This window comes from Taudactylus pleione, unplaced genomic scaffold (genome assembly GCF_031769625.1).
Source record: "Taudactylus pleione unplaced genomic scaffold, aTauple2 ptg000016l, whole genome shotgun sequence".
In the NCBI taxonomy this organism is placed as follows: domain Eukaryota; kingdom Metazoa; phylum Chordata; class Amphibia; order Anura; family Myobatrachidae; genus Taudactylus; species Taudactylus pleione.
In genome coordinates this window covers 18,006,825-18,032,423 of record NW_028284418.1, presented here as the reverse complement: position 1 = coordinate 18,032,423, position 25,599 = coordinate 18,006,825, and the positions used below count along the sequence as shown (strand labels likewise).

The 25,599-nt window shown below is 38.7% G+C and overlaps 1 protein-coding gene across 2 annotated transcripts in view; it reads left to right on the top strand.

Moving 5' to 3' along the window:
• The window catches only part of CA10 (carbonic anhydrase 10 (inactive)), a 388,895-nt gene that overhangs the window by 300,262 nt on the left and 63,034 nt on the right, over positions 1–25,599 (top strand). For both annotated transcript variants that reach the window (XM_088473334.1, XM_088473335.1), the window contains one exon: positions 24,777–24,962. In XM_088473334.1, the coding sequence (XP_088329460.1) occupies positions 24,777–24,962 (186 nt within the window). The remainder of the gene's footprint in view (positions 1–24,776; positions 24,963–25,599) is intronic.

Sequence of the window (25,599 nt, the reverse complement as noted above, 5' to 3'; positions counted from 1 at the left end):
TTTTACTGTAGACCTTTTTATCCACACCCGTGGAGAACTTGCAGTGTTGTGTTGAAATGAAGTGGGCAGAAATGAAAGCATTCTGTAGGTAGTAACTAGATCCTTTGACTGCCACTCACAGCCAGATCTCTTTAAAACTTCTGTGCTCTCATGTCTTATCACCACCCGCCATTAATGTAAGTTGGTTTAGGGTTATAAACCAACCACAATGTTGTATATACTTTGTGGATGGCCAGAAACTGGTTAGACTATTATAAATGTATACATTTTTCTTGTAGGAAAATAAATATAAATTGAATTTTTTCTAAGAATTAATTTTAGAGGAAAACTGATTAGTGTATACAAGTACTATGAAATTTATATATTAAAACCTAGTTTCTAGCTTATAAGTTACAATAAATGTCACTAAGTGCCTCAGGTCATGATTAGGTGCGATGACACAGGTGACATTTCATAGACCCTTTGACATGCAGAATGTGAATATGTTGAACTTGTCACACAAATAGGCACCATCTATTTCATTGTATTTTTAGTGGTTAAATAAATCTTCTGTATTTAAAAAAAAAAAAATAATAATAATAATAATAATAATAATAAACAGTGTCACATATTCTAGTACTGCCATCTCTATTCCCCCAACTTATACTACTAATGTACCTGCAAATGCCAATACTGTGATCTATGTTACACACTGAAAATGTGCCTCTGACATTATGCCATCACCATGTCTTCAAGACTTATTCTCAGTAATGATGCTGGTAGACTTGGGTAATGTTCAGTAAAGAGAGCAAAGTGTTACTGTCCCATTACCTATGTTACTCAATCCTTTAATTTTTTTTTTGCCAAGTGCTATAGCTGCTTCAGTATGAGATGCCACAGGTCATTGGCTCTTAGCTAAGCTAATGTCATGCTACTGCATCCAAAATCTTCTTATTTCAACCCAAAGAGTGTGTAATTATTTCAACCCAAACAGTAAATAATTGGCACTACATTTAAGTGCAGGGCTGATGTAGATATTTTAAATCATCACTGATAGCTGTACTCTGCTTAGCAACAGGGCAGTGACACTTAATTCTCAGAAATGTGCATGACTATGGGACTATAGATTTCTATAGTATAAAAAAGCAAGGCACAGAAAAAGGCATGCATTACTTGAATGTAAATATTAGATATGTGTGGTTCAGTTTTCCTGAAACACAAACACACCCAAACTTAGGGGTTCCGAGTTGAATCGAGTCCTAGATCGGAATCACTTTGGGGTTCCGAGTTGAACAGAGACCTGGCTTGGTTCTGCAGTCAGTTCAGAACTCGGATCTAAAAAACAAATTTGGATTTTGGATTGCATGTAAACATGTCCAAATTACATGATTACATGATTTTAGCTGTTTTTATCGATTTTGTGATCAATGTGTATTGATTTTTAAGGAATCCAAAACTGACACATAAACTAATCTGAGCCAAAACATTTGAGGGTGATTTTGCCAAAACCAAAACATGGTGATGAATTAGAACCAAAACCAAAACACAGGTGTCAGCGCACATGTATGTGGGGCAGGTGCACCATTAGGCAGTTGCATCAGGGTCTGGTGACACCTAAAACACTAAAGATAATATTTTTATTTAGTTGCTAGTCTCCAGGCACTGACCTGGAAGGGTATCAACCGGCAGCTTGTTACCTGTACTGTTACCAGCTGCTGCTGCCCCATGTTGGTAGAGTGTGCGATGATGGGCTCTGATGTTATAGCCAATGGCCAATTTCCCGGTCTGTAGAGTAGAAAATGCTAGCCACTGCATCCTCCACACAAAGTAAGAATCAGGGGTAAGGTGGTATGAGGCATCACCTAATTGGGGAAATGGGTTTGTTGTGAAGTCCCAATGAAAATTATGAGGACTGTGGTACTTAGCTGAACATATGTGATATTTCTAATATCTCCTGCATTCAGCCTTTGTTAAATAGCTTTAATACTTGAAAGCTGTCTTAATCATGTGTAAATAGCTGTTTTTGCATGACTTAGGCTTTAATAAATACCCCCTTTAAATTTTTTTGCATTTGCTAAGAAGACTGGTCCGATCACTAATTTCTCATCACATTTTTCCTATCCTTATATGTTATTATACAAAGATTGCTAAATAATATGACTTGCATGTATTTAGTAAAATTGCCTGCAGGTTAATAATCGAAAATAAAATCTTACTGGAAAGAATCCCTGGCATTACTGTAATCATACTGTGCATGCATGAGATGCATGAGGAAGGAGGGCTCTTCCTGTAAGAACTTACATACTAAGAGGAGGATGAACTGGGAGAAGAGTTTAGATACTTAGCAGTAGGGCTGTTAAGCATTGATAAAGGCTGTGTTTTGATGAAGCATTTGAAGCTGGTGAGACTGTCAGCAAGTTCTTTGCATGGGAGTGAGTTCCAGTGGATGGGGCAGATGGGAGAAATCTTGGAGACTAGTATGAGTGAACATAACCAGGTTGGAGTAGAAGTGGCAATCAGAAAGTGGAGCATGCAATGGTAGTTTGAACAGAAATAGGTCAGACATGTAAGAGGGGGCATAGTTATTAAATGCTTTGTAAGTGAGGGTAATTAGATTGAACTAGATTCTGAGGGGGATGAGAAGCCAATGAATCAAATTGCAAATGAGCTAGGCCAAGATAGAAGCAGAAAGAAAAATGAGATGGGCAGCAGTATTCAGGATAGATTGAAGTGGAGAAATGGGGGAGACCAGAGTGGATAAGATTACACTAGTCGATCTGGTAGATGATGAGTGAGTGGAAATGGTTTTTTCTTGTATTGAGGTGAAAAGGAGCTGATCTTAAAGATGTTTTTTTAAGATGGAAACAGCAAATGTGAGATATATTTTGAATGTATGTGGTGAATAACAGGAGAACAGACCGAGAGATGGTGTAGAGAATGGAGTCATGGAAGGGGGAAAGATGAGATCAGTTTTGGAAAAAATTAATTTGAGCAAATGCTGCGACATCCAAAATGAGGTGGCAGAGAGGCATGACAAGATCAGAATGAGGACTGAGGGAGACATGCTTGATGGAGGAGTGAGCAGTGGTGGATGAGAGGGACAGGTTGATGAGCTGGGCAAGATGGGAGCAGACATGAAGAGAGAACGGAGCAAAGGAGGTGAGATGGAATAGGGTCCAGGTGGTAAGTGGAGTTAGGAGGGTTCCTCTACTAGAAAACCAGGCACAATTCTGAGTAAGCTAGGCTCTTACAGAATTTAATTGGTAAAACCATATATTTCACACCAAACGTAGACATGGATATACTCCTTGACTGAAAATAAACTCCCTATTAGAGAAATGTGGCCTAGCCAGGCCACTCCATATTAATGCATGCAACTAACTTAGGCCTTTTCGGACACCTCCAGAAAAACACATTGCTACCTTGATATGTCAATTTCTTCTTTCAAGATATATTAAGGTTTGGACTCTTTATTCAGAACTGAGATATATGGTCCAAAATAGGTGAGTGCACTGGAAAGTTTTTGTCTATATCAAATTAATTTTAAAATGTGACTCAGTTGCTCAATTGCCTAAATTAATTTAACATACTAGAAAGGCACTAAAATTGCATATAATATACTATAACACATGCATAAGAAAGCTTATTGTAGAAAATTACACATATAGCTGCCACTTGTCTACTAATGAACATAAACAAAATGATGATAGGCAACATATCGCCTGAGGCAGGTGAAGCACAATCCCAAATAGGTGCTGGCTTTTGGGGCTAATTGGATAGCCCTGTCAGCAGTTATTAGCTGTGGCAAATTGCTGCGGCTAATAGGATACCGTCCTTGTCTTTTTTTCTGAAGAGGTGATTTAATATATTTAAATATAGTTTTTATAAAACTTACGGTGACTGCTTGAGAGCTGTTGTTCTTAGTGTTCACATTCCCATGGGTTTCAAATCACTGAAATGTTTCTGGCAAGCTCAAACAGTGTTAATTATGTTCTATGCATTAAAAAAGAATATAGGAAACATCTTCTAATTCTATATCTAAAGTATCACATTTAATATGCAAACACACCATTTTTTTAAACAGCATAATGGTTGCTGCATTAAGATTTTAACTAAAGCCTTTATTATAAGTAATAAAGAATGACAATTTGCTGTAGCAATAATACATTCAATAATAAAATCCTACGCCTTCATAAAGTTTAATGCAAATGAAATAGTTATCAAACTTTAAAAAAAATTTATTAAATGAAATAAATGCACACATAACAGAAATGGTAACTAAAGCTTTAATTTTATGAAAATGAAGTTGCTTCTAAAATGTTATTGCTTATAAGGAGATAAGCACTTTTTTAAAAACTTTCCCAAAACCTGGCGGTATTTGTCTCTAAGTGTTATCACGCCAACCACACCACACATCTTAGTGAACTGACCATCATCTTCCCAGCTCTTTTCATAGGCTATAGATTCTGACAAATGTGATTTTACAAATATAGCACAGATGGCGTAGCAAAAGTCGAATTGAAAGATTGTATCAGCCTAGATTCATACCTCCGTTAAATAGGCTGTCTAACCGTGAAAATCAATTCTCACAAAATTATGAAACCGCTTTACTAGTCTCTACTGAAACCATATATAACTAGTTTAACTGTACTTTTAATTATTTCCGACCGTGAATGTCTGTTTCAATTATTGTGACATATTTAGACAGCACTGTAGAATAACAGGCTAAATTTGTAAATATGTGGAATTATATGCAATATTGAGTAAGACTGCTGTAGTTATAGGGCAGGTGTTGAAAATATGGCTATATGTAGTATGGCCCTATTCAATTTGAGGCGAAAAGTCCAGACTTTTTGTCTGCTGGACTTTTCGCTTTCTGCGGCTGTATTCAATTCCAAAGTAGGCGAAATTGGGAACAGGCAAAACTTGGATCAGCAAAAAAATACGGGAATTTTCGGGAAATAATTGTAGGACCCCCTTAAAGATGTCCAGATCTCGGGTATCACTATGGGTACCCCCGTTTTTGCCTGCAGAAGAAAGTCGGCTTTTTAAATAGATGTGGCAGGTGGTTATTTTCCCGATATTGAAGTAGTGATGCAGAAGAGCACTTAGGTTTTTTTTTTTCCTTTTTAAAAGTGGTCCCATCAAATTTGGGGTACATGAAAATTTGGGTAAGCCTATTTTTATGACCCTAAAGGTAATTTTTTAAATTCTGCAAAAATACACCTGCCACTACTCTGCGCACTGAAAAAAAACACCTGCCACATACTTGGGGACCCCACTAGAATTAATTTCGTTAGTTTGGCATTTTTTTTTTACTTTTTTTTTTCACCCTAAAATTGAAAATAATATTTTTGGGGTGTCCCGATTTTTTTTTTTTGGCACAATTCATTTTAAGGGGGCATTCCAAAGGATGCAGGCTATTTTTTTTAAGCCTGCACCCCTAAACCCCAAATCTGCACTTTTTTTCACCTGCAATGTGTAATTGAAAATGACCTTTCACCCCATTTACGAAGAAAACGGGAATTTTTGGGAAATATCCCTGGGACCTACCTAAAGATGTCCAGACATGGGTGATCACTATGGGTACACCCATTTTTGCCTGCTGAAGGAAGCCGGGGTTTGTAATAGCCGCGCAAGGTGCATTTTTGCGGCTATGAAGAAGTGGTAAAGAATAGAACTTAGATAATTTTTTGGAGGAAAATAACTATTCCTATCAAATTTGGGGTACGTGAAAATGGGGGTAAGCATTTTTTTAAGTCCCCAAAGTTATTTTTACAAATCTGCAAAATTGTACCTGCCGCTTGTCCCCGCAATGAAGAAAACACCTGCCGCATACATGGGGACCCGACCTGAATTAATTTAGATAGTTTGGCACTTTGTTCCCCCTTTTTTTTCCCCCAAAATTAAACATAATTTTTTTGGGGTGTCCCAAATATTTTTAAACTTTTTTTGATGCAGTTTACCTTTAGGGGACTGTCTTAAGGCTGCACTGGGGTTTCCGTAATGTTGTACCCCAAAACCGCAATTCTGCACTTTTTTCCGCCTGCTATTCATAGGCGAAACTTTTTCGCCTATTACATTGCACTGACTTTCCGCCTAGGCGAAAAGTCTTCCAAATTGAATATGGAGGAAACTCAAAACAGGCGAAAATGACGTCATCGGCAAAAAAGTATCACGGAAACTAAACTTTTCGCCTCGAGCGAAAACGCAATTTGAGAAAAAAAACTGGAGAAAAGTTTTCTCCATCCCAGATCAGGTGAAAAAAAAAGCAAAATCCCTATTTTTGGCTAAAAATGTGGGTTTTTCTTTCAGAACCCTTTGGACAGCCCCCCTAATGATACTTTAGCGGAAAAAAAAATCGTAAGTTGCGCACTTTGGTGAAAAACAACCGCTGAAATTTCGGTCCAAATTTTTTTTTTCCATGAAAAATCCGTTTAACGTTATGGGGCTGGTATTTTGGAGGGCCATAAGGATGCATCAAGTGTTCTAAACATCGCACGTAGCTGGCGCAGGCATTTTTTTAGCGGTTATAGAAAACTGCCTGCGCCAGCCACGTGCAATGTTTAAACAATTGGCGCATCCTTATAGCCCTCTGAAATACCAACCCCAATACGTTAAACAGATTGTTCGTGAAAAAAAAATAATTTTGACCAAAATTTCAGCGGTCGTTTTTCGCCAAAGTGCGCAACTTACGATTTTTCTTTCTGCTAAAGTATCATTAGGGGGGCTGTCCAAAGTGTTCTGTAAGACATCCCCACATTTTTACCCAAAAATAGGGATTTTGCAAAGTTTCTCGCCTGCCCTAAGCTGGAGAAACGTTTTCTCCAGTTTTAGGTGAAAAACGGCCGTTTTTCACCGTCATTGGCGAAATCATGCGCAAATTGTGTGCAAATCGGCCGATTGCGACCGATCTGATGGCCGATTCGCAAACGTCGGGGAAAATAGCCGTTTTCGCCTCTAAATTGAATACGGCCCTATGTGAGATGTCTAACTACAGTGTCCCTCTTTATAGCACCAGCTTAATACACAATGAAATACAAGTGTTATAAATAAAAGTGCTGGGTCATAAAATATATACACTTTAATGTATTTGTTTAGTGAGACTATGGGCCTGTGTCAGAGCCACATGCAATGTTGATGATCACGTAGCGAAGTGATTTTTTTGGCTACCACGTCAAATCCCCTAAATACTCCTACAGCGCATGTGTTACACAGTTTGTACTGACAAAAGCGCTGTTGCTATGGAGATGAATGCTAACAGAAATGTCTTGAAAGAGTGCCAGGCGTTCCTGCATGACGACTGTGAGGTGGCTAAACAGGCGCACTGAGATTGTCCGTCTTACGGGCTTGTCGGTGAAAGTGGTTGCATACAGAGAAGCCCAACCTCTCACACAGGAGGCCGTACATGGATGGAGAAACTGCAACTGCTTGTGGAAGCTCCAATGGTGTGACCATCGGTATCTCAGCGCCTACGGATGCTGACGGTATGCATCTCAGTCCTTGCACATTCAGATGCATGGATGTACACCAGGGAAGTGCTTTATAATGGTATTAACATAAAGTCGCAGGCAGGTGACCGCCAATAGAGTCACACCTGACAGCAGCCACCTCTGAATCAGACCCTATATCTGGCGGTAACTAAGCATGGCGTTATAGCGTGGATGGTATAAAGAGGTATCACTGTAATATGTAGTAAGTCACACTTCCATGACCATTGTATGAGCACCTGTCTCTTGTAGAATTTGTGGAAACTTTTGTGAGCAAAATCCAGGGTACTAACTGTGCCTTTACTCTATGAATGTCCAGCCTATTTTACTACAGCCATGAAATCAATTTGATTCTTTAAAAATATTGCATATTTCACAAACACAACACAGACACTCCTCTTCCACTTAATGTAAATGACACTTCCCCTTATGATTAAAATCACTATGACTGTTACAATATGGATTGATAAATGATATATTCTACACAGCTCTGCAAAATAATATTTCAGTGTAACCAAAAATATTATTTAAAAAAATCAGCATATTTAGATTAGCAGATAAGTATAATAATTCCAATGTTATAGACTTGAAGAAGTACGCACAAATTCTACAGATGAAAAGGGGAAACCAGGAATCCAGGGTTCAGTAGTCTAAGGGGAGCACAATGCATATATTAATAAATATGTCCCTATGTGACTATCACAATTATTCAAAATGAGTCCTAATCCCTGGGGTTCTTCCCCACCAAACACCTTGACAAATATGCAAGTGTATTTAAGTCCCCCTCTGCAGTGTCTGCCAGCCTGCAGCCCAAGCAAAGTCTCCTGATGTGTTGCCCAAGATATAGCTTTTCCTAGTTTACCCTGTCAAAACTGTACTAAACTCTGCTGGTTTCCACTGTGCTGCTTTCTCCTTTCATTCTGCATTTCCCACTCTAGTAAAAGGCAATAAGTCCTCACATCAAGTTTCTGTCATGTTAATAAACAATCATTGCCAATTTTACCAGCCAGACTCGTTAAATAGTGACAACGCTATCCAAGCAGTAATGTACCAGGACCTGGCATTTACACTGCCCTTTATGTACAAGCAAATAGAATATACAAGCACCAGGCTCCCTATAGGTTAATTATGCTGAATATAACTTCTATTAGGGCTTGAACATATGAGCTTTGGAAGATAAACATCACCTCTTAAGAGCATTCAATGTTCCTTTTGAAAGCCTCCCTGCAGTATGGTGTACTTAGCAGGAGCTGCCTTAGAACTTTAGGAAGTCTTTTAATGCCCGAGTATATGAAGCGTTGGATGAAACATATTTTGGGTACATGCAAATATTAACTAATACATTTCTTTTGGTGGAATGTTTGCTATAAATTGTCATATCTTCATAAGGCATTTTATATTAATGTTATGGGTTTTAAAACTGCCTTTGTATAATGAATAAAAAGTCTATGTAATGACTAAAAATAATACCAGAAAACATCCTACTTTTAATGTAAACACCATGTTGTAAATAAAACTATTGCTTCATCAGTATTATTGTTAAAACAAAAAAGCATTTCCACAGTTTTTATTGTAGAAATTATTCACTCATGGGGCCAAATGTAATAGGGTGAGAGTTTAGAAAATGTGAGAGTTTAGCTGTAAACTCTCACACTATATAAACTCGGCCACTGTAATAGATTTTGAGAACAGGCAAACTCACATGTTTTTAGACTCAAAAAAACTTGCACTATTTAAACTCTTAGGGGCCTATGGGCTCTATTTACTACAATCCGCATGAGTGAATTCGCAGGGACAGAGCTTGCAAGAAAGCTCTGTCCCTGCGAATCCCCTCCGCACACTAGTCATGGTATTTTTGCAAAAACATACCGTGACAAGTGCCCCGCACATGCGCCTACCGGCCTCCGCTGCTACCCCCGGCACTAAGCCCTGCCCCCGTCACCAAGCCCTGCCCCCTGCGATTGCGGACCCCCCGCGACCCCCCCTCTCCCTTAATTACACTTACCTGCATGATCTGGGCTCTGGTGATGTCCTCCGGTCAGCTGACATCCCATACTGCACTGGGACCCTGTCAGGTGATGACCGGGCCACAGTGCAGCATGGGAGACCAGCTGACCAGAGGGAGGACATCACCGGAGCCCTGAACTCCGGTCCCTGGAGTCAGTTAAGTTTGTTTGTTTTTTACTTGTTTTTTTTACTTTTTTTTACTGTGAATCAGCGTGTGGTCTGTTTAGACCACACAGCTGATCACCATGGCCGGCTACGGGCTCTGCTCTCCCCGTCAGAGTGGAGCAGGAGTCCGGTAACCAGGGGAGACCCTGGATAATGCCACCTCCAGGTGGCATTATTATCACAGGGCTTTCCCTGGTATTTTTTCACAGTTTATTTTTAGTAACTTTGGCCAGATCACATTTCCCATTAAAATTATGGGAAATGTGATACTTAGGGGTTGGAGTAGAATTTTACGAATTCTACTCCAATTGCCCTGTAGTAACTTTAGGTGATACTAAAATAATGTGAAAAGGGTGTGAAAACACCCTTTTTCACTTTGTTTTAGTAAAAATAATGTTAATAAATAGAGCCCTATGTATCAAAGCTTGATGTGAGATAAAATTGTGAAATATATATCACCAACCAATCAGCTCCAAATTATCATTTCTTAAAGACAACCTGCAAAATGTAAGTTAGAAGCTGATTGGTTTGTGATATATATCTCACAATTTTATCTCACATCAAGCTTTGATACATGTGCCCCTAATTCAGATATTTTCCCATTTTCAAGATAAAACTCGACAAATGTGAGAGTTTACTGCTAAACTCTCACATTTTCTAAACTCTCACCCTATTACATTTGGCTCCAGGGAGTCGAGTCTGCTTAGCATTATATGCATAATACCAATTCACATTGCATGTTTCTAACAGGCTAGGTTTTATTTACAATCAATTCTAACCTTAGAGAAATAATCACTATATAAAATAAAAATAGTTTGAAAAGACCCATGATAAAGATATTTAAAATAAAAAGTATTATTTATATACAGCCATGGCCAAAAGTTTTGAGAATAACACAAGTATTAGTTTTCACAAAGTTTACTGCTTCAGTGTTTTTAGACCTTTTTGTCAGATGTTACTATGGTATACTGAAGTAAAATTACAAGCATTTCATATGTGTCAAAACCAATACTTGTGTCATTCTCAAAACTTTTGGCCATGGCTGTACATCTGTGAAAACAATTATATCTGGTCTTATAATGCTAAAAGCTAATTATCACCACAAACAAAGAGAGATTTTTACTAAATTCCCTTTGAAAAAGTAATTCTTAAAATGTACCCCTGTGTATTGACATAAGCATTAGAGTGACAGGCTTAGCAAATCACTATTTATCATTAAACAGGTCAAAATAGGTAACCCAATTACAAAACATTTTGAATTATACAAGTACTAACTACTAACAGTAATTGAGGATAATAGTGCACAGGGATGGAAATGTTTTCCAGTAGAGTCAGGAAATGTATCATTTGGACTCAGATTCAACTTGCACCTGGATTAAAAAGATTATCCATTATGAAGAATTGGTAGTTCATAGAAAATGGAAACATCTTTGTAAATGAAGGACAACAACAAAATTGGAAGCAAGTGATTAATTAAGCAAATCATATTCCAGCATGGACAAAGCTATTTGTGACTGTGCTGGTTGTCTATAATTATGGGTAGCTTAGCTGCAAGAGAAGAACTCTTTGACTTTAAAAGTGAGATGTATTGTGTGGGCACATTTGTGTACTGTAGGAGTATCAGTCGCCAAGATACAGTATCTATAGAGAAAGGCGATATATGGTAACTCAAGTTGCTAATATTTCATAAGCTACTGTGTGTACAAGATGTCTTCATGGATTTGTCAAGAAAATATCAGCAAAGACCACCAGCATTGCATTGTGGTATATGTGTATTCATTTGAAGTGAAAGGCAAAACAGGTGAGAAAGTGTAGTTCAAGTGCCTGAAACATCTCAACCTGTGGTGTGTGCAGCAACTATAATAAAACATTTCCCAAGAAGAACTGTACAGAGTAAATTCATATTCAAGTCAATTGCTTATAAACCTGACAATGCAAATTCAGAGGTACAAACAGCATATTAGGAAATTTAATATGAGCAACTGAATAATTTTCCAACATGTTACACTTTGAAGGGTTCTGGGAGTTCTGTAATATTATAGTGCAGCATTTCTTTCCTGCTGGACAGGGTGTTTTCAGTAAGAAAGGAGTCCATTCACAGAGCGTATGTGGTGGCACCATGGCATGTCTCTGAAGTTATCCATATGGCACGTTTATCTAGTCATCCTATCTGAGTCGATTAGAGCATTTATGGAATATTATGAAATATAACCTGAGCAGGTGATTCCACTGTGATACATATGTATTGTTAATGTTCATGTTGTAGACAGTCAATATTATATAGATGAGGCAATGCCAACACTGTTGTACTGTTATTACTGCATTGTAAACATGCTGGCTTTATAACTTTAAACAGGATGCTTTACAATCATGTTTAAAGTTATAATGCCAACATGGTTAGAATTCTTTAAATGACATTACAGCAGAGTCTGGATTGTTCTGTTGATATAATGCTGGTTACATATTTATTGACTACAGCATAAAGATCGACAAACTAATTTCCCTTTTCACCACCACCAACCAGGCATTTCATACATTGCACAGCACTGTTCTATGACTATGATATATACTTGAAAAGTGAAAAACTTAAAAAAGAGAATCTGAGTAAAGTATCTTCTTTTGAATACAAGCTTTCATACCAGAAACATTTATACCATTAACATAACCACACTCACTGATGTTTGGTGCGACTTAGACTCTGTGCCATGGATATCTAGTTTCAGACTTTCCCATTGTAGAATATTTTTCATACCAAAGCCACACAACAGTAGACTTGTAATGTACTGGAGACTTAGGAATTGCACTTTTCTCACAATCGAGGCATGTATGGTAAATGTTCATGATGCTGCATGATGGGATGCATTTCTTGCCCTTTTTCACAGACTAGCATTTTAATTGTGCTGCTATAGCATGCAAACCCATTAATGGTATACAGGGTACTCATACCTTGTGTTTTAATTGCAGTAGTAGTGTGAAAAAGATGCAAATTGAGTAAATTACTCAGCAAGACAGATGCATGGCTTGAGATGAGATTGTGCACGGGCCCCATGGTTTGGTATTGGTTCTAATTCATCATTGTGTTTTGGTTTTGCCAAAACCACCCTCACATGTTTCTGTTTTGAATTTGGATTTTTTTTTAAATGATAAAAACAGCTACAATCATGTAATTTGGGTCTATTTTTGTTCCTACAGTATTGTTAACCTTAATTTCCAGTCAATTTGGACCACCTCACAGCTCACAATATTGGCTAAACTTAGCAACAGAGCAGTGGCATAAACACACAACATTTTAAAAGAATATAGTACAGCTATGAAACATTTCGGCACAGCAGTGGCAGACAGGATGGCAGTTTAATAAACTATACAACCCCATAGATAGAATGTTTTAAATAATCAAGAACTAGATCAGAGGCCCAAGGGCAGTACAGAGAAATGGAAGTGGAGCATGTATGTAGTGGAAGATAGGTAAACAATTCATTGATTGATCAGTTGATTAATTGATTAAGAAAATTTAAATTGTAATATGGCCTTGTTTTGCAACAACTGAGAATTCCATAAACTAATACAATTTATCTTGTTCATATTACTGAATAATACTGAATATGCTCCTTAATTCTAAAAAAAAATTATATTTTGTGAAATAAAATGTGTTAAAAAGATGGAATTGTCCTTGAGCCCTTGTTGTATATTGAAAAGGACATGCACAGTTAACAAACCAAGCAGTTCAGCAACAGGGACTGTCACTTTTGTGGCTGAAGTGCATGGTATGTTTGGGCTCCCAAAAAACAAGCTACCAGTGGGCTTAAGACACCTTCTACAATAAAAAGATGTCATTATCATCCTCCTCACCCTCATCAGTGTTAACATCATCACAACACAATATTATCTGATCCCCACTGGAATCCACCGTTACAGAAGTCTCTGTACTTTTTTGCATTTGGCAGCAAATGTCTTCCCCATAGAATTTGTAGTTAATTTTGATGAACATGAATTTTTCCACATTTTGAGGAAGTAGCCTCCTATGCCGATCACTCACGTTTCCCGGCCTTGCTGAACACTCTTTGTGAGTACACACTGGAGGATGGGTAGCTCAAGTACACCAAAGCTAGTTTGTACAGATGTGCACACATTCATTGTGACTGATAACGGCAAAAATGTGACTGCGAATTGTGCTATGCGCCATGCTACACTATGGCATGTACCTGATCACGGGAGTGCATCTCCATTCAAGCCTATGGAGACTCGAAAGCACCTCCTTGATCTCGGGAGTGCATCTCCCATTATATCCTATGGAGTTGCAAATGCGTGTTTCTGATTGCAGGAGTCCATCTCACGCCACGCATATCGCGATTCGCTTCACTATGGACAACAATGTAGTTGGGCAGATCTGTACAAGGGGATTCAAAATGCCTTTTTTTCCTCCCAGTAATCAAAAGGACTGTTTGACATGATAAAATGTACATTGTCATTAAATTAATCCTCCACCATTCTATTGATGCTTAGTGTATCAGATTGAATAATAGTAGAGGTGTTAATAATTGTGGACAATTCTTTTAAGCCTGACCAGATGTCAAAATAGTGTTTCACTTTGGTGCGCTGAGTTGACTTGTCATCCAGTGGGTCTCTTGAAAAATGTTCAGTTTTTTCCTAACAGTAGAATTTGTAGGAGAAACTGAAAGCAGAAGATGTTGTCATGTCAAGTGCCATTTGAGCTGACAACTTGCTAGCAATGAGCTCTTAAGATCTGTGTCAGTTGGAAAGAAAGAAATGATGTATGACTTCAACATAGGATCATGCATGGTTGCCAAAATGTAGTGATTTAATTGCAAAATCTTGACCCTTTGGTACTAGTGAAGTGAATAAAGTAGTTGATCTACAAGTCCAACATACTTAGCAAAATCACTTTGTTTCATCTCCTCCTTCAGTTTCTCTAGCTGCTTTTCCAGTACTTTTATTAAGGGAATCAATAATGTTGTTATATAATTGAAAGTTTTATAATTTTTTTATTTTTGATAACAGTGCCTGAACACACAACACAGTGCCTCACAGCTAATAATGGTGTCACCCTAATGATATTATATTTTGACTTGATTGGTAGGCACAGTAATGCTTGGAGATGACATAATCTCCTAGTGTCTACTGTAATACCCCATTTACACTTGCAGCATTATCCTGGGTTATTTCACATGAAAGCGAAGCAACCCAGGTTACTTTGCAGTGTGAAAGGGACAGGTTGAAATAAGCTGGGTAGAGCAACCCAGCATTTCAACCCTGGTCATGAGAAGGGTTGAACACGTGTTCAACCCAGCTCATGATGCAGTGTGAACAGGTAACCCAGGTCAATGCTACCCAGGTCCTGTTCACTGCATAGGTAGAGCCAGCACTTGGAGATGAGATCATATCCTAGCACTGACTCATCACATGATGCCGATGACATAATTGACCTGGCATTAGTGTAGGGTCAGGCCACCAGTCTGAAAGGGGTCTCAGCCAAGTATTAAACTTAAGCATCCACTGTTAGACATCATCTCCAAGCATCCACTGTTAGACAGAAGGCCCATGTCACTGGAATACCCTGGTCCTGTGTGAAGGGTGATGACCCGGGAATAACCTGGGACTATCACCCAGGTGTGAAAGGGGTTAAGTAATGAAACCCCAGATTCAACTAGTTTTCAGTGTCCGGGGTTTATGTATGAAAGGGTAATTAGCATAATGCAGTTGACTCAGAGTTGGTGGCGAGGCAAAAAAAGCAAGTTACTTTGCACCTTTGCAAAACCATGTTGCACTATAGGTGGGGCAAATATAATTATAATTATAAATGTGCAGAAAGATTTATAATTAGGAGGTGGCACGTCTCAACTCAAAACTAAATTGTTGTGTAAAAATAAAGCTGTCTTACAGTCGTGGGCTACATGCAGAAGCAGCCAGTATTTACCCTGCATGCAAATAAATGAAATGTATTGGCAGCCGTAAAATTGCAACATGGTTATTCTAGATACAAAGGTTTTCTTTTTTTGCTTTGTCCCCAACTGAAAATCAGCCCCAAGGTTTCCTAACAAATCATAGCAAATGTATTTTGTTTGTTTTTTTGATGCAGGCTTCAAATAGCCTATACAGTACGTAACAAAAAATGTCTGCGCAATAGTGAAAATTTGTCTTTAATATTAGAAAGGCAGTGCCACTATTTTAACTTCTGTAGTAATAAACTATGAACATTTATTATTATTATTATCAGTCATAATTGAAAAGTCAAATTATCATTTTGATTGTGCCTACATGAATGAATTCACAACTCAGAAGCACTTGCTGTGTGTAGGATATAAAATGATCTATAGCAGAGCTGACTGACAGCGTGAGAAAATATATTGAACGATATTGAAAGAAACCTCCTGTGTGCTGTCTGCAGCAATTCAACTGATTATAAACAGCTTTGTGATTGTGTTTTTTTTAGAAACAAGTTTTTCTCTGCTTCAATTATAAGAACATTAATGAGAGATAAAAGGTATCAGCTCCTCATTAAAAAGTGGGCAAAAGCCTTTTAGAAATGGTCTATACTAAATCAGAGTTTGCTGTGATTATTTTCACACCATTAAAAATGCAACTAAGGACTGTTGATTAACTGTTCTGGTCAAGGGGTGTATTTATTAAGTGTTGCATTAAAGGCCGAAAACAGCCCATGTCGGTGAATGCTAAAAAGTAGTCACTGTACTTCTGGGTTCTGACATGGCTGGGCTACTGAACTTGTCCAACAATTGGGCATCCCATGAGTGAGCAATAACTACCAGGGAAGGATCCTTCAAAGGGCTTATCCAGAGTTTCCCAAACTCCGACATTGCAGTTCAGGGTTTAAGGCTATCCATGCTTGAGTTCAGATGGTTAAATCAAATTTGCTCAAGCATGAAAATACTTAAAACCTGGACTGTAATGGCGGCGTTTGGGTACCTCTAAGCCAGGGGTGGGGAACCTTATTTCTGCCGAGGGCCATTTTGATATATATAACATTATTCGTGGGCCTGGTGAAGGCCGAAAAGAGCCCATGTCGGTGAATGCTAAAAAGTAGTCACTGTACTTCTGGGTTCTGATATGGCTGGGCTACTGAACTTGTGCAACGATTGGGCATCCCATGAGTGAGCAATAACTACCAGGGAAGGATCCTTCAAAGGGCTTATCCAGAGTTTCCCAAACTCTGCCATTGCAGTTCAGGTTTTAAGGCTATCCATGCTTGAGTTCAGATGGTTAAATTAAATTTGCTCAAGCATGGATATACTTAAAACCTGGACTGTCATGGCGGAGTTTAGGTACCTCTAAGCCAAGGGTGGGTAACCTTATTTCTGCCGAGGGCGATTTTGATATATATAACATTATTCGCAGGCCAGGTGAAGGCATGCCCCTCCATGTAAAGTCACATGGGGGCTAGGCCACAATTGCCAATGATTACAGCAATGCCCAGATCATCCTGTGGATGCTCCAGGGAGCTGTAAGGGCAGCATTGTGACTATCTGAAGCATCCTAATAGTGCTCCAGATGGCACTGCTGCATAGATTCTGTCTGCAGTGTGCCATTCTACGCACCCTGCTAGCCAGATGAGGCTAGCAGAAAAAAGCTCTGAGGGCCAGACCAAATGGTTCCAGGGCCATATATGTCCCCCAGGCCTTAGGTTCCCATCCCTGCTCTAAGCAAACCCTATTTAAAGATGGCATTAGCTGACTGGGCTAAGATCTGGAAAGCTAAGCTTTTTGGAGCTTGGTAAATGGTGCTTTTTCTACCATTGTTAAATAGCCTTTGATGCAGCAACCCACAATAGCTGTTTCTGGAAGATTGAACACATTTTGGGGCTTAATAAATAGGCTTCAAAGTAATGTAAAAAAAGATTAATCCTGAAATACTCTCCCTCATGCCCTTTCAGATTGACCTTTGTCATGTTCCTCACCTCTTAGGCCAATCTTTAAGACTTCTTCCATGCCGCTATGCTATTATGGAATCTCCTGGTATGCAATTCAGGTGTTGCATGATATTTCGACAGACATAGTGTCAGCATTCATGTCAACATGAGCATGTCAACATGGGCATAATGTTGACAGTGACCATGTCGACATTCATCATGTAGGCACTGAATGAATGTCGACATGATAAAATGGCAAAATATTGTCCCGGTGGCCAAGCTATCACATACCTGTCTCTGATGGCTGCAATGGCTCCTTCGCGGCTTCCAGGTCCCAGTGGTCATGTGACTGTGACCGCCAGCACAGACCTCTTATATGCCAGCATTCCAGCACATATTCTGCCTCTATCCCTAACCCCTACCCTTAAATCTTCCTCTAGTGCCTAATCCTAACCTACACCTAGTGCCTAACGCCAACCCTCCTGCACCAAAGCCTAACCCAATTGTCGGAATTCATTTCTGACAATGTCAATATTTCACATTCTGAGAACGTTGACATGTTGCTTGTTGACATTTTAACAACGTTGACATAACTGTTGACATAGTGGTGTCGACATTATGAACACCAACACTGTAACTGTCAACATAATGACTACATCTCTGCAATTCCCATTTAGACAGTTAAAAGTTCAACACTGAAAATACAGACACTGACATGATAATAATGTGATTTATATTATTTTAGCAGCTAAAGCTAAAATAAAACAACAATGCAAAGTAACACCTTTACTAACCTAAAGTCACATTAATATGACTAATTTCTATAGAGGAAACTTCATACTGGGAATCTTGATAGTGCAGAGAAGGTGATACATTTTAATATTTGGATAACATGTAATAATTATCAGTATTAGAAGAGAATACTAGATCAAAGGAAAATTATGTACTTGTATGGATAGTTGACTGAGGAAAGAATAGAAAAGAGCAGGTTGCTATAAATTAAATATAGATAAAGGTACCATCATTAGGGTACCATATGGCTCAGAATAAGGCACCTATATTTCTGGTTGGCACTAAACTCTGCACACTTATAAACATATAAGGTAAGGAGTTAGACAATTAAGAAGTTGGGCAGAAAAATTAAAGGTGAAGTTTAGCGTCAATTAATTTTAAATGGGATACAACTAGGGACATTTTACATATATTAAACAGGATTTTGGAACTGTGCAATGACTTCGGATTTCACAGGATTTTTCACCGTGACGGAGGTATTTTTAAGGTCTCAGAGTTACAGCATCATCGTTGCCTTACACATCTCATCAGTTACATAAACCCAGCAAAACAGTTTCAGTGTTGCCAGATTATTGTGTCCATGAATCAATGTCTAGTGTTTCCCATTATGCTCTGGACTGATTCCCAGTGTACCGAGCCTGACTTTAACCCTGACCTTATTCTCTAATAATTCCCTGGCTCTCAAGTGTTCCAAGCCTTTGAATTTAATCCTGTCCTTGTGGTCAGAATGGCTTCCAAGTGTCCAGAATGTCTAATATTTATTCAAGTCAAGGATACTGCATGCTACAGAACCTCCAGAAGATCCATTGTAGTACATAATTAGTACCTCTTTCATTGATGATACTTGTATGACTTCCTGGATTGCATAAAATTGGGAATAGATAAATGTGATTAAAAAAAATGTTACTGCCATTTAGTCACTTGCCGGTTCACAACTCAAATATTGGGTACAGTTTTGTGCACAAGTCAAGTTGAAGGACAGAGCAGAACTTGAGAGGGTTGTGAACTGAGCAACCTTTTAGCTAAAGAAAATACACCTTTATTTATGCATCAATATATTCAACAGCAAGAGAAAGTTTGTCTTTTTGCTGAAATTCAGACTGATTTCATGGATTCAATTATGCCAACCTGTATTTGTGCTGGTAGTAGCAGAGGCACAGAGTCTAACAAACCATCAGTCTTCACCAACAACCCCAACAAGCAGCTTTGGGCTTTTGCCAATTTTGCCTTTCACTAGTCTATATTAAGTAAAACATGACAGAACTTTGTCTTTTTCTAAGCTTGCTAGTTAGGTAATTATGGAAGGCCAGGTATTGGTTATGATTTTACCATTGTAGATGGATGTTGTAAGGCCTTAGCTCCATTGAAGGATTTGTCCAGTGTTAAAGGAATACTGTATTGAACAGATATGTAATACCTTCTGTGCTTCTGGAGAGCTGTGTTTAATAATTATATCTGGTAAAATTCCACCTGTATAATTTCTTTAAATTGCATTTGTTAAATATTTTTTCTGTTTTGTTTTGATTTTTTATGTTGCTGTAATAAGACTGTCCAAGGGGCTTTGTTAGTTTTTAAATTTTAACTTCAGTGAGCATTTTTTTTTACTATATATTAAATTTTTCATGAAGCATTTCTTAGATTCAGTTTGTTTGTGATTTAATTATTTTTTTTACTCTATGAATATAGTATCATATTGCCTGTACATATTGTCAATGGTTATCCTTAGCTGATCTTTAAGGGATGGGTATGATATACCGACAGTAGGGATGCCGGCTGTCAATAGACTGACAGTAGGAATGGTAAGTACTGTTCCCCTGCCATATTCATCCCCTAACTCTAACCCTCCTTTCTTTCACCCTAATACTAAGCCTCCCTACTCTGCACCCTAACCCCCCCCCGGTAGCGCCTAAACCTAACCCTCCTCCCTTAGTTACTAACCCTAACCTCCCCCCGGTAGTGCCTAACCCTAACTCCCCCTGTCTGGAGCCTATCTCTAACCTTTCCCCTCCCACAGCCTAACCCTAAGTCCCCTCGGGGTGCCTAAACCTTACCCCCCCCCCTCCCCCCCCCCCATGGCTAACACGTAGCCGGCCCCGGTATACTTATGATCTGGATTCTGGCATCGGCATCTCCAGCCATGTCGGGATTTTGGCGCCGGTCTTCTCATGCTGAATGGGATTCCAGCGTTGGGATTTCAGCTGCCGGCATCACGGTCGTCGGTAAATTAACCGCATACCGATTTTTATCTCTCTGTGTTTTGCAGTATCTTTCAATGTTTTGCATTGTTTTTATTGCAATTGGTATGATTTCTAGTTATTTGGATCTTAAGTATGGTCTTTATATTTCCACCACTAGTGCTTAATATGAGCAGAATATTATATTGTTTGATAACTATTTGGTTCAAGTTTTCTCTGTTCATTAAGCTGTATTCCACAGAACGTATAGGTATATTTTGTCTAATTCTTATAACAGAAATATTATAGAAGGTAGTAATATAACTAATGTAATGGTTATTACCTTGTATTGCTTCCTTACTCATTCTTGTAGATTTTACTGTTTAGACTAAAGCTGGGTACACACTATACATATAACAAACAATGCAATTTCACTAAATCCCACTACCCAGGATATAGGGCTTGATTCATTACGGTTCGCAACTGCAACAGCGTATGCAGATCAGCCAATGGTGTGTATTGCACATGCATATGCATCACAGTGCGTGAGTTAGCAGTGCAATCACGCTGTGATCATGCACACGAAAGAAAGCCATAGCAAGGTGAGAGAAAGGACGTCAGCATTTGGGGGTGGTGATGGGGGAGAGGTCGGAGAAATGCAGACATGTCTATCTGTTTAAATGCCATATCCTGGGTGTGCATGAATTAGCCACTGTGACAAAATATGCAGCTTGTGTACTCACTGCGTGCGACGAGGTTAGCATTCTCTGAGTAAGGTCAGACCTGTTGTAATTCTGTGTGAGGGGCCAATGTTACTCAATGTTCACAATGTATATGCAGGACTGCAAGGTATTACGGATGTGAGACAGCAGTAGTGGGAGATAGTGGGCTTCTCTATGCTGACTGTGCAACGGCATTGCGATAGCATTCAATAGCATGTTTTCACAGCAGAACTGTGTGCGTAATCACACCCATGATCGCAATAGCAATCAGTAGTGAACGAGGCCCTTAGAGCTTATATCCTATGCAATCTTCTGAATGATGGCACTATATATTCTGTCGGGGGATTGTGTCCAATTAATCATTTCTTCTGTACGCACTATGTAATCATCATGTAGATCACTGGCAAAAATGGCAAAAAATGAAATAATGGGTTGTACTTTAGGAGGAAATAGTGAAAATGCCATTGGCTTTCTTTGCAGTATTACAGTATTACAGAAGGTCGAAATAGTTCTGAACAAAACAGCATTTATTATGATGCAAACATATCAGTGTACTCCCCAGGATCAATATTTATAGTGCCTTCACCAGCTTTTATAGGATGCCACCCAGGACCTGGGGGAGAACACTACGTGTGTACAGTAAAATCTTGCAAACACATGTTTACTTATAGGCCAATGACATGTATACAAGCTAACATCACTGACAACCTTGTGCTATACACCTGTGATGTAGGTTACATATGAGTGTCAATTTAGAAAACAAAACAATATATATAATAAATGATATGGTGTGTAGGGAGATCAAAAGCAGTTTCCACATGCCTCCATAACAACTCACAGCCTATGACATTACACACAATGTCTGTTTGGTAGTACGTTTTATTAGAAAAAAATGTCTCAAATAATGTGAATGTTCTGGAGTGTTAAGGAAACGGAATCACTGTGCAACACATGTGCCAGAAACTGCTGTAACTCACTTGCACCATAAGACTCTGCCCACGAGTTCTGTTTTTACAAGCTACATGGGGGAGAGCAGCCTGAGGAGTGTATGTGAAAGTGAGAGTCCCAGTTCAGGTTATGTCTTCACAGGAAATAATGGTATGCCATTGTGCATACACAGAACACAATGCTCACCACATTGTTCATTACATCGTTCCATCTGCCGTGCAGAACAGGAGATACGGCGATGCGATGAACGATGGCAGAGAGTGACGGATTGGGCGTACACACTATACGGTGCGTACAATATATCATTCTGATCCGCGTCAAAACTATATATTGGACGATAGATCTAATAGTGTGTACCCAGCTTAAGACTTATTCTTTATTGCAGCATTGCTTTTTTTATAATTACAAAACCCTGTTTAAAAAATGTTTGAATGGTAATTCATAAGAATATTGGGCCTGATTCACTAAGCAGGGGCATTTCTAGAGAGGAGGGGGCCCGTGTGCAGTCTCCTACACAGGCCCCCTCCTCTCTGTCTGGTGGCCAGCAGTGCACTGAGCTGTGCGTGGCCAGCACCGGAGTTATAGACTCTGGGCACTAGAGTGGGCCCAGAGTCTATAGTGTATGCACAGGTCACCGGGAAAATTGCCACGGTGGCCATTTTCCCTGTACTGCACATGCGCAAATGATGGGAAATTGGCCGCCGTGGCCATTTTCCAGTTGTTTTACAGCGATGGACACCTGCGCTGATGTGGAACACCGGAGAGGTAAGTAATATTATGGGTGCAGGGTATGTGGTGCAGGGCCCCCCTGGACCCAGGGGCCATGTTCCCCGCAAACCCTGCACCCATTATAGATACGCTCCTGTCACTAAGGATCAATATTCTGCTTATACGCACGCAATGCAGCAGTGACATGTAAATGTTTGCATTCACATTGCGATCACAGCCTAACATAAGAACACCCACTTACCCTTATTCACATCCTTATACTTGCCCAACATATAGAAACAATCGGTAACATCAAGTAACATCGGACCCAACTGCTTACTTCTGCACATGCTATGAGCCCTCAGGCAGCGTCTGGTATTGCAGTGGCTAATTTATGCACATCTATGGAATGGCATTTAAATGCACTGGCACGCCTGCTTTTGCCCCCCATCACTACCCACAAAGGGCACTTCCTGTCAATCACTCTGACATGGGTCTGCAAATCCTCTGCAATCGCAGTCCCGAGCACAGCATCTGGCGCGCGCTCACACACTGCGATGCATACGCATGCGCAGTGTGAATTAATCTACCAATTGCATGCTGAATCAAGCCCAATAAGGGGTACATTTACAAAAGAAAAAATATTAAAATTAAAAGAGGATATGTTGTGCATAACAATCAATTAGATTTTAGTTATCTATACTTATAATAATGTGTAATAGTTGTGTCTGTACATAAAAAATTTTTGGGAGAAATGTACTCCTTGGGACTGTGAATGAACTATGGAGCCAAAATTAAATTTTTTAAATTTTTGTTTGTCTGTATGTTCCGGCATCACGCAAAAGCTACAGGATGAATTTGGATTGTGTTTTCAATATTGTATAGTTTAGTCACCTAGAAAGAAACTGTGGTATGTGTTATCTCAATGTGACATTAAGGAGAGAAGCAATAAAGGAAAAACCAGAAGCTTCACACTTGGCACGTGCAGTATGCAGGCTCCTCAAGCCAAAAATTACTACATGTATATACATATAATGATATAATGTTTTTTGGGCAAATATACTTTTAGGGACAGTTTATGAACTACGTATGGAGACAATAAAAAAATATCATAATTTACATATATTGCACACCATGAATGCAAACAGTTATATATGTATACTTGTATAAATTCATAGATATATATATTTCAAGATCTATTTTGCAGGAAAATCCAGCTATATATTAAGCACTAATCAGGCAATTTATCTTGACTCATGAAGTTGCAGTATACATGTCAATCCAGTAGATGGCGCACCAAGAAAAATAGTACATATCACAGAGTCGCTGCTCATGTTACTTTCAGTCTTTCAGTGTTACTGTAGTTAAGTGGCTTGCTCACGAGTTAGTAGCCCCAAGCATCTTTTGTGTTAATCCCTAAAGAAAAACTGCACATATTGTTTACAAAGACATTTTGTGATTAATGTCTACAATATAAAATATACGTCACAATATTAGATGCCACTACTATCTTTGTAAAATTAGATCCAGTGAGCAATAACAGAAATCCATGTGAGCAAAGCTGCAGGCAAATGCTAGTCATTTATATAGTACATTCTAGAAAATGATAGTAAGGATCTGATTGATTGTTATGGACAATATCTCCTTTTTTCTTTTTCAAAGTTTAGTAAAGCTGCCCCTAACACTGACCATCATTCTGTTTTTGTACCTAACAAGAATGTGCCTAATCACAAATGCTGATTTTAGGACTGGTATTCCAAAATGGAGGCTGTCTAAGTTTGTTTGGACCAAAAACACTTACACATACACATTACAACATCTTAATTTTGTATCTTGCACTCCAAAACTAAAAGAAAATACATTACTATTATTTATGGAATATGTGTCTGTTCATTTTTATTGTTCATAGGTGAGTGGGACAATGTACAATACGGGAAGGCATGTATCACTACGGCTGGACAAGGAACATCTAGTAAATATTTCTGGTGGGCCATTAACATACAGTCATCGTTTAGAAGAAATACGGTTACATTTTGGCAGTGAAGACGGTCAAGGCTCAGAACATCTTCTTAATGGGCAAGCATTTTCTGGAGAGGTAAGGCTCTTTTGTTATGCTACTACTCAAGAATAAAACATTTTAACTGCCCTAGTTGACTGGATGTACAATAATTCCTGCCTCATGTCAACTGCTCTTGGTAAATGGAATATGAAGATACTTTGATGCCTGAGCATCAAGTGGGTGATGATTGTGCATGAACCCCTAGGGGTAAATTTACTAAAGTGCAGGTTTATGTTGCTCATAACAACAAATCAGATTCTAACTATTATCTTCTAAAAGGTGCTAGATAAATGATAAGTAGAATCTGATTGGTTGCTATGGGCAACACATCCACTTCTATTAACCTGCACTTTGGTAAATGTACCCCCTATAATCAGAAGGTAAGAACAGTCAATAGCTTTGCTTTGTCTTCTGTTACTCTGTTGAGAAAGTTTGAGTTTCCTGAATCTGTGTCAACAAATAAACCATATCCATGCCAGTGTTCCTGTATTGATACATTGGGAAGTAAACAACTAGCAAATTTTTTTTTAAACATTTGACAAACAATTTCATCTGGATCTATTGATTATATTGTATCTTACATCTGCATAGTAACTAATTTGACTTTCTATGTCGGTGTAGGTATATAATAATTAATAATGCAAACAATTTTAGCTTTCTTACTCTAAATGAA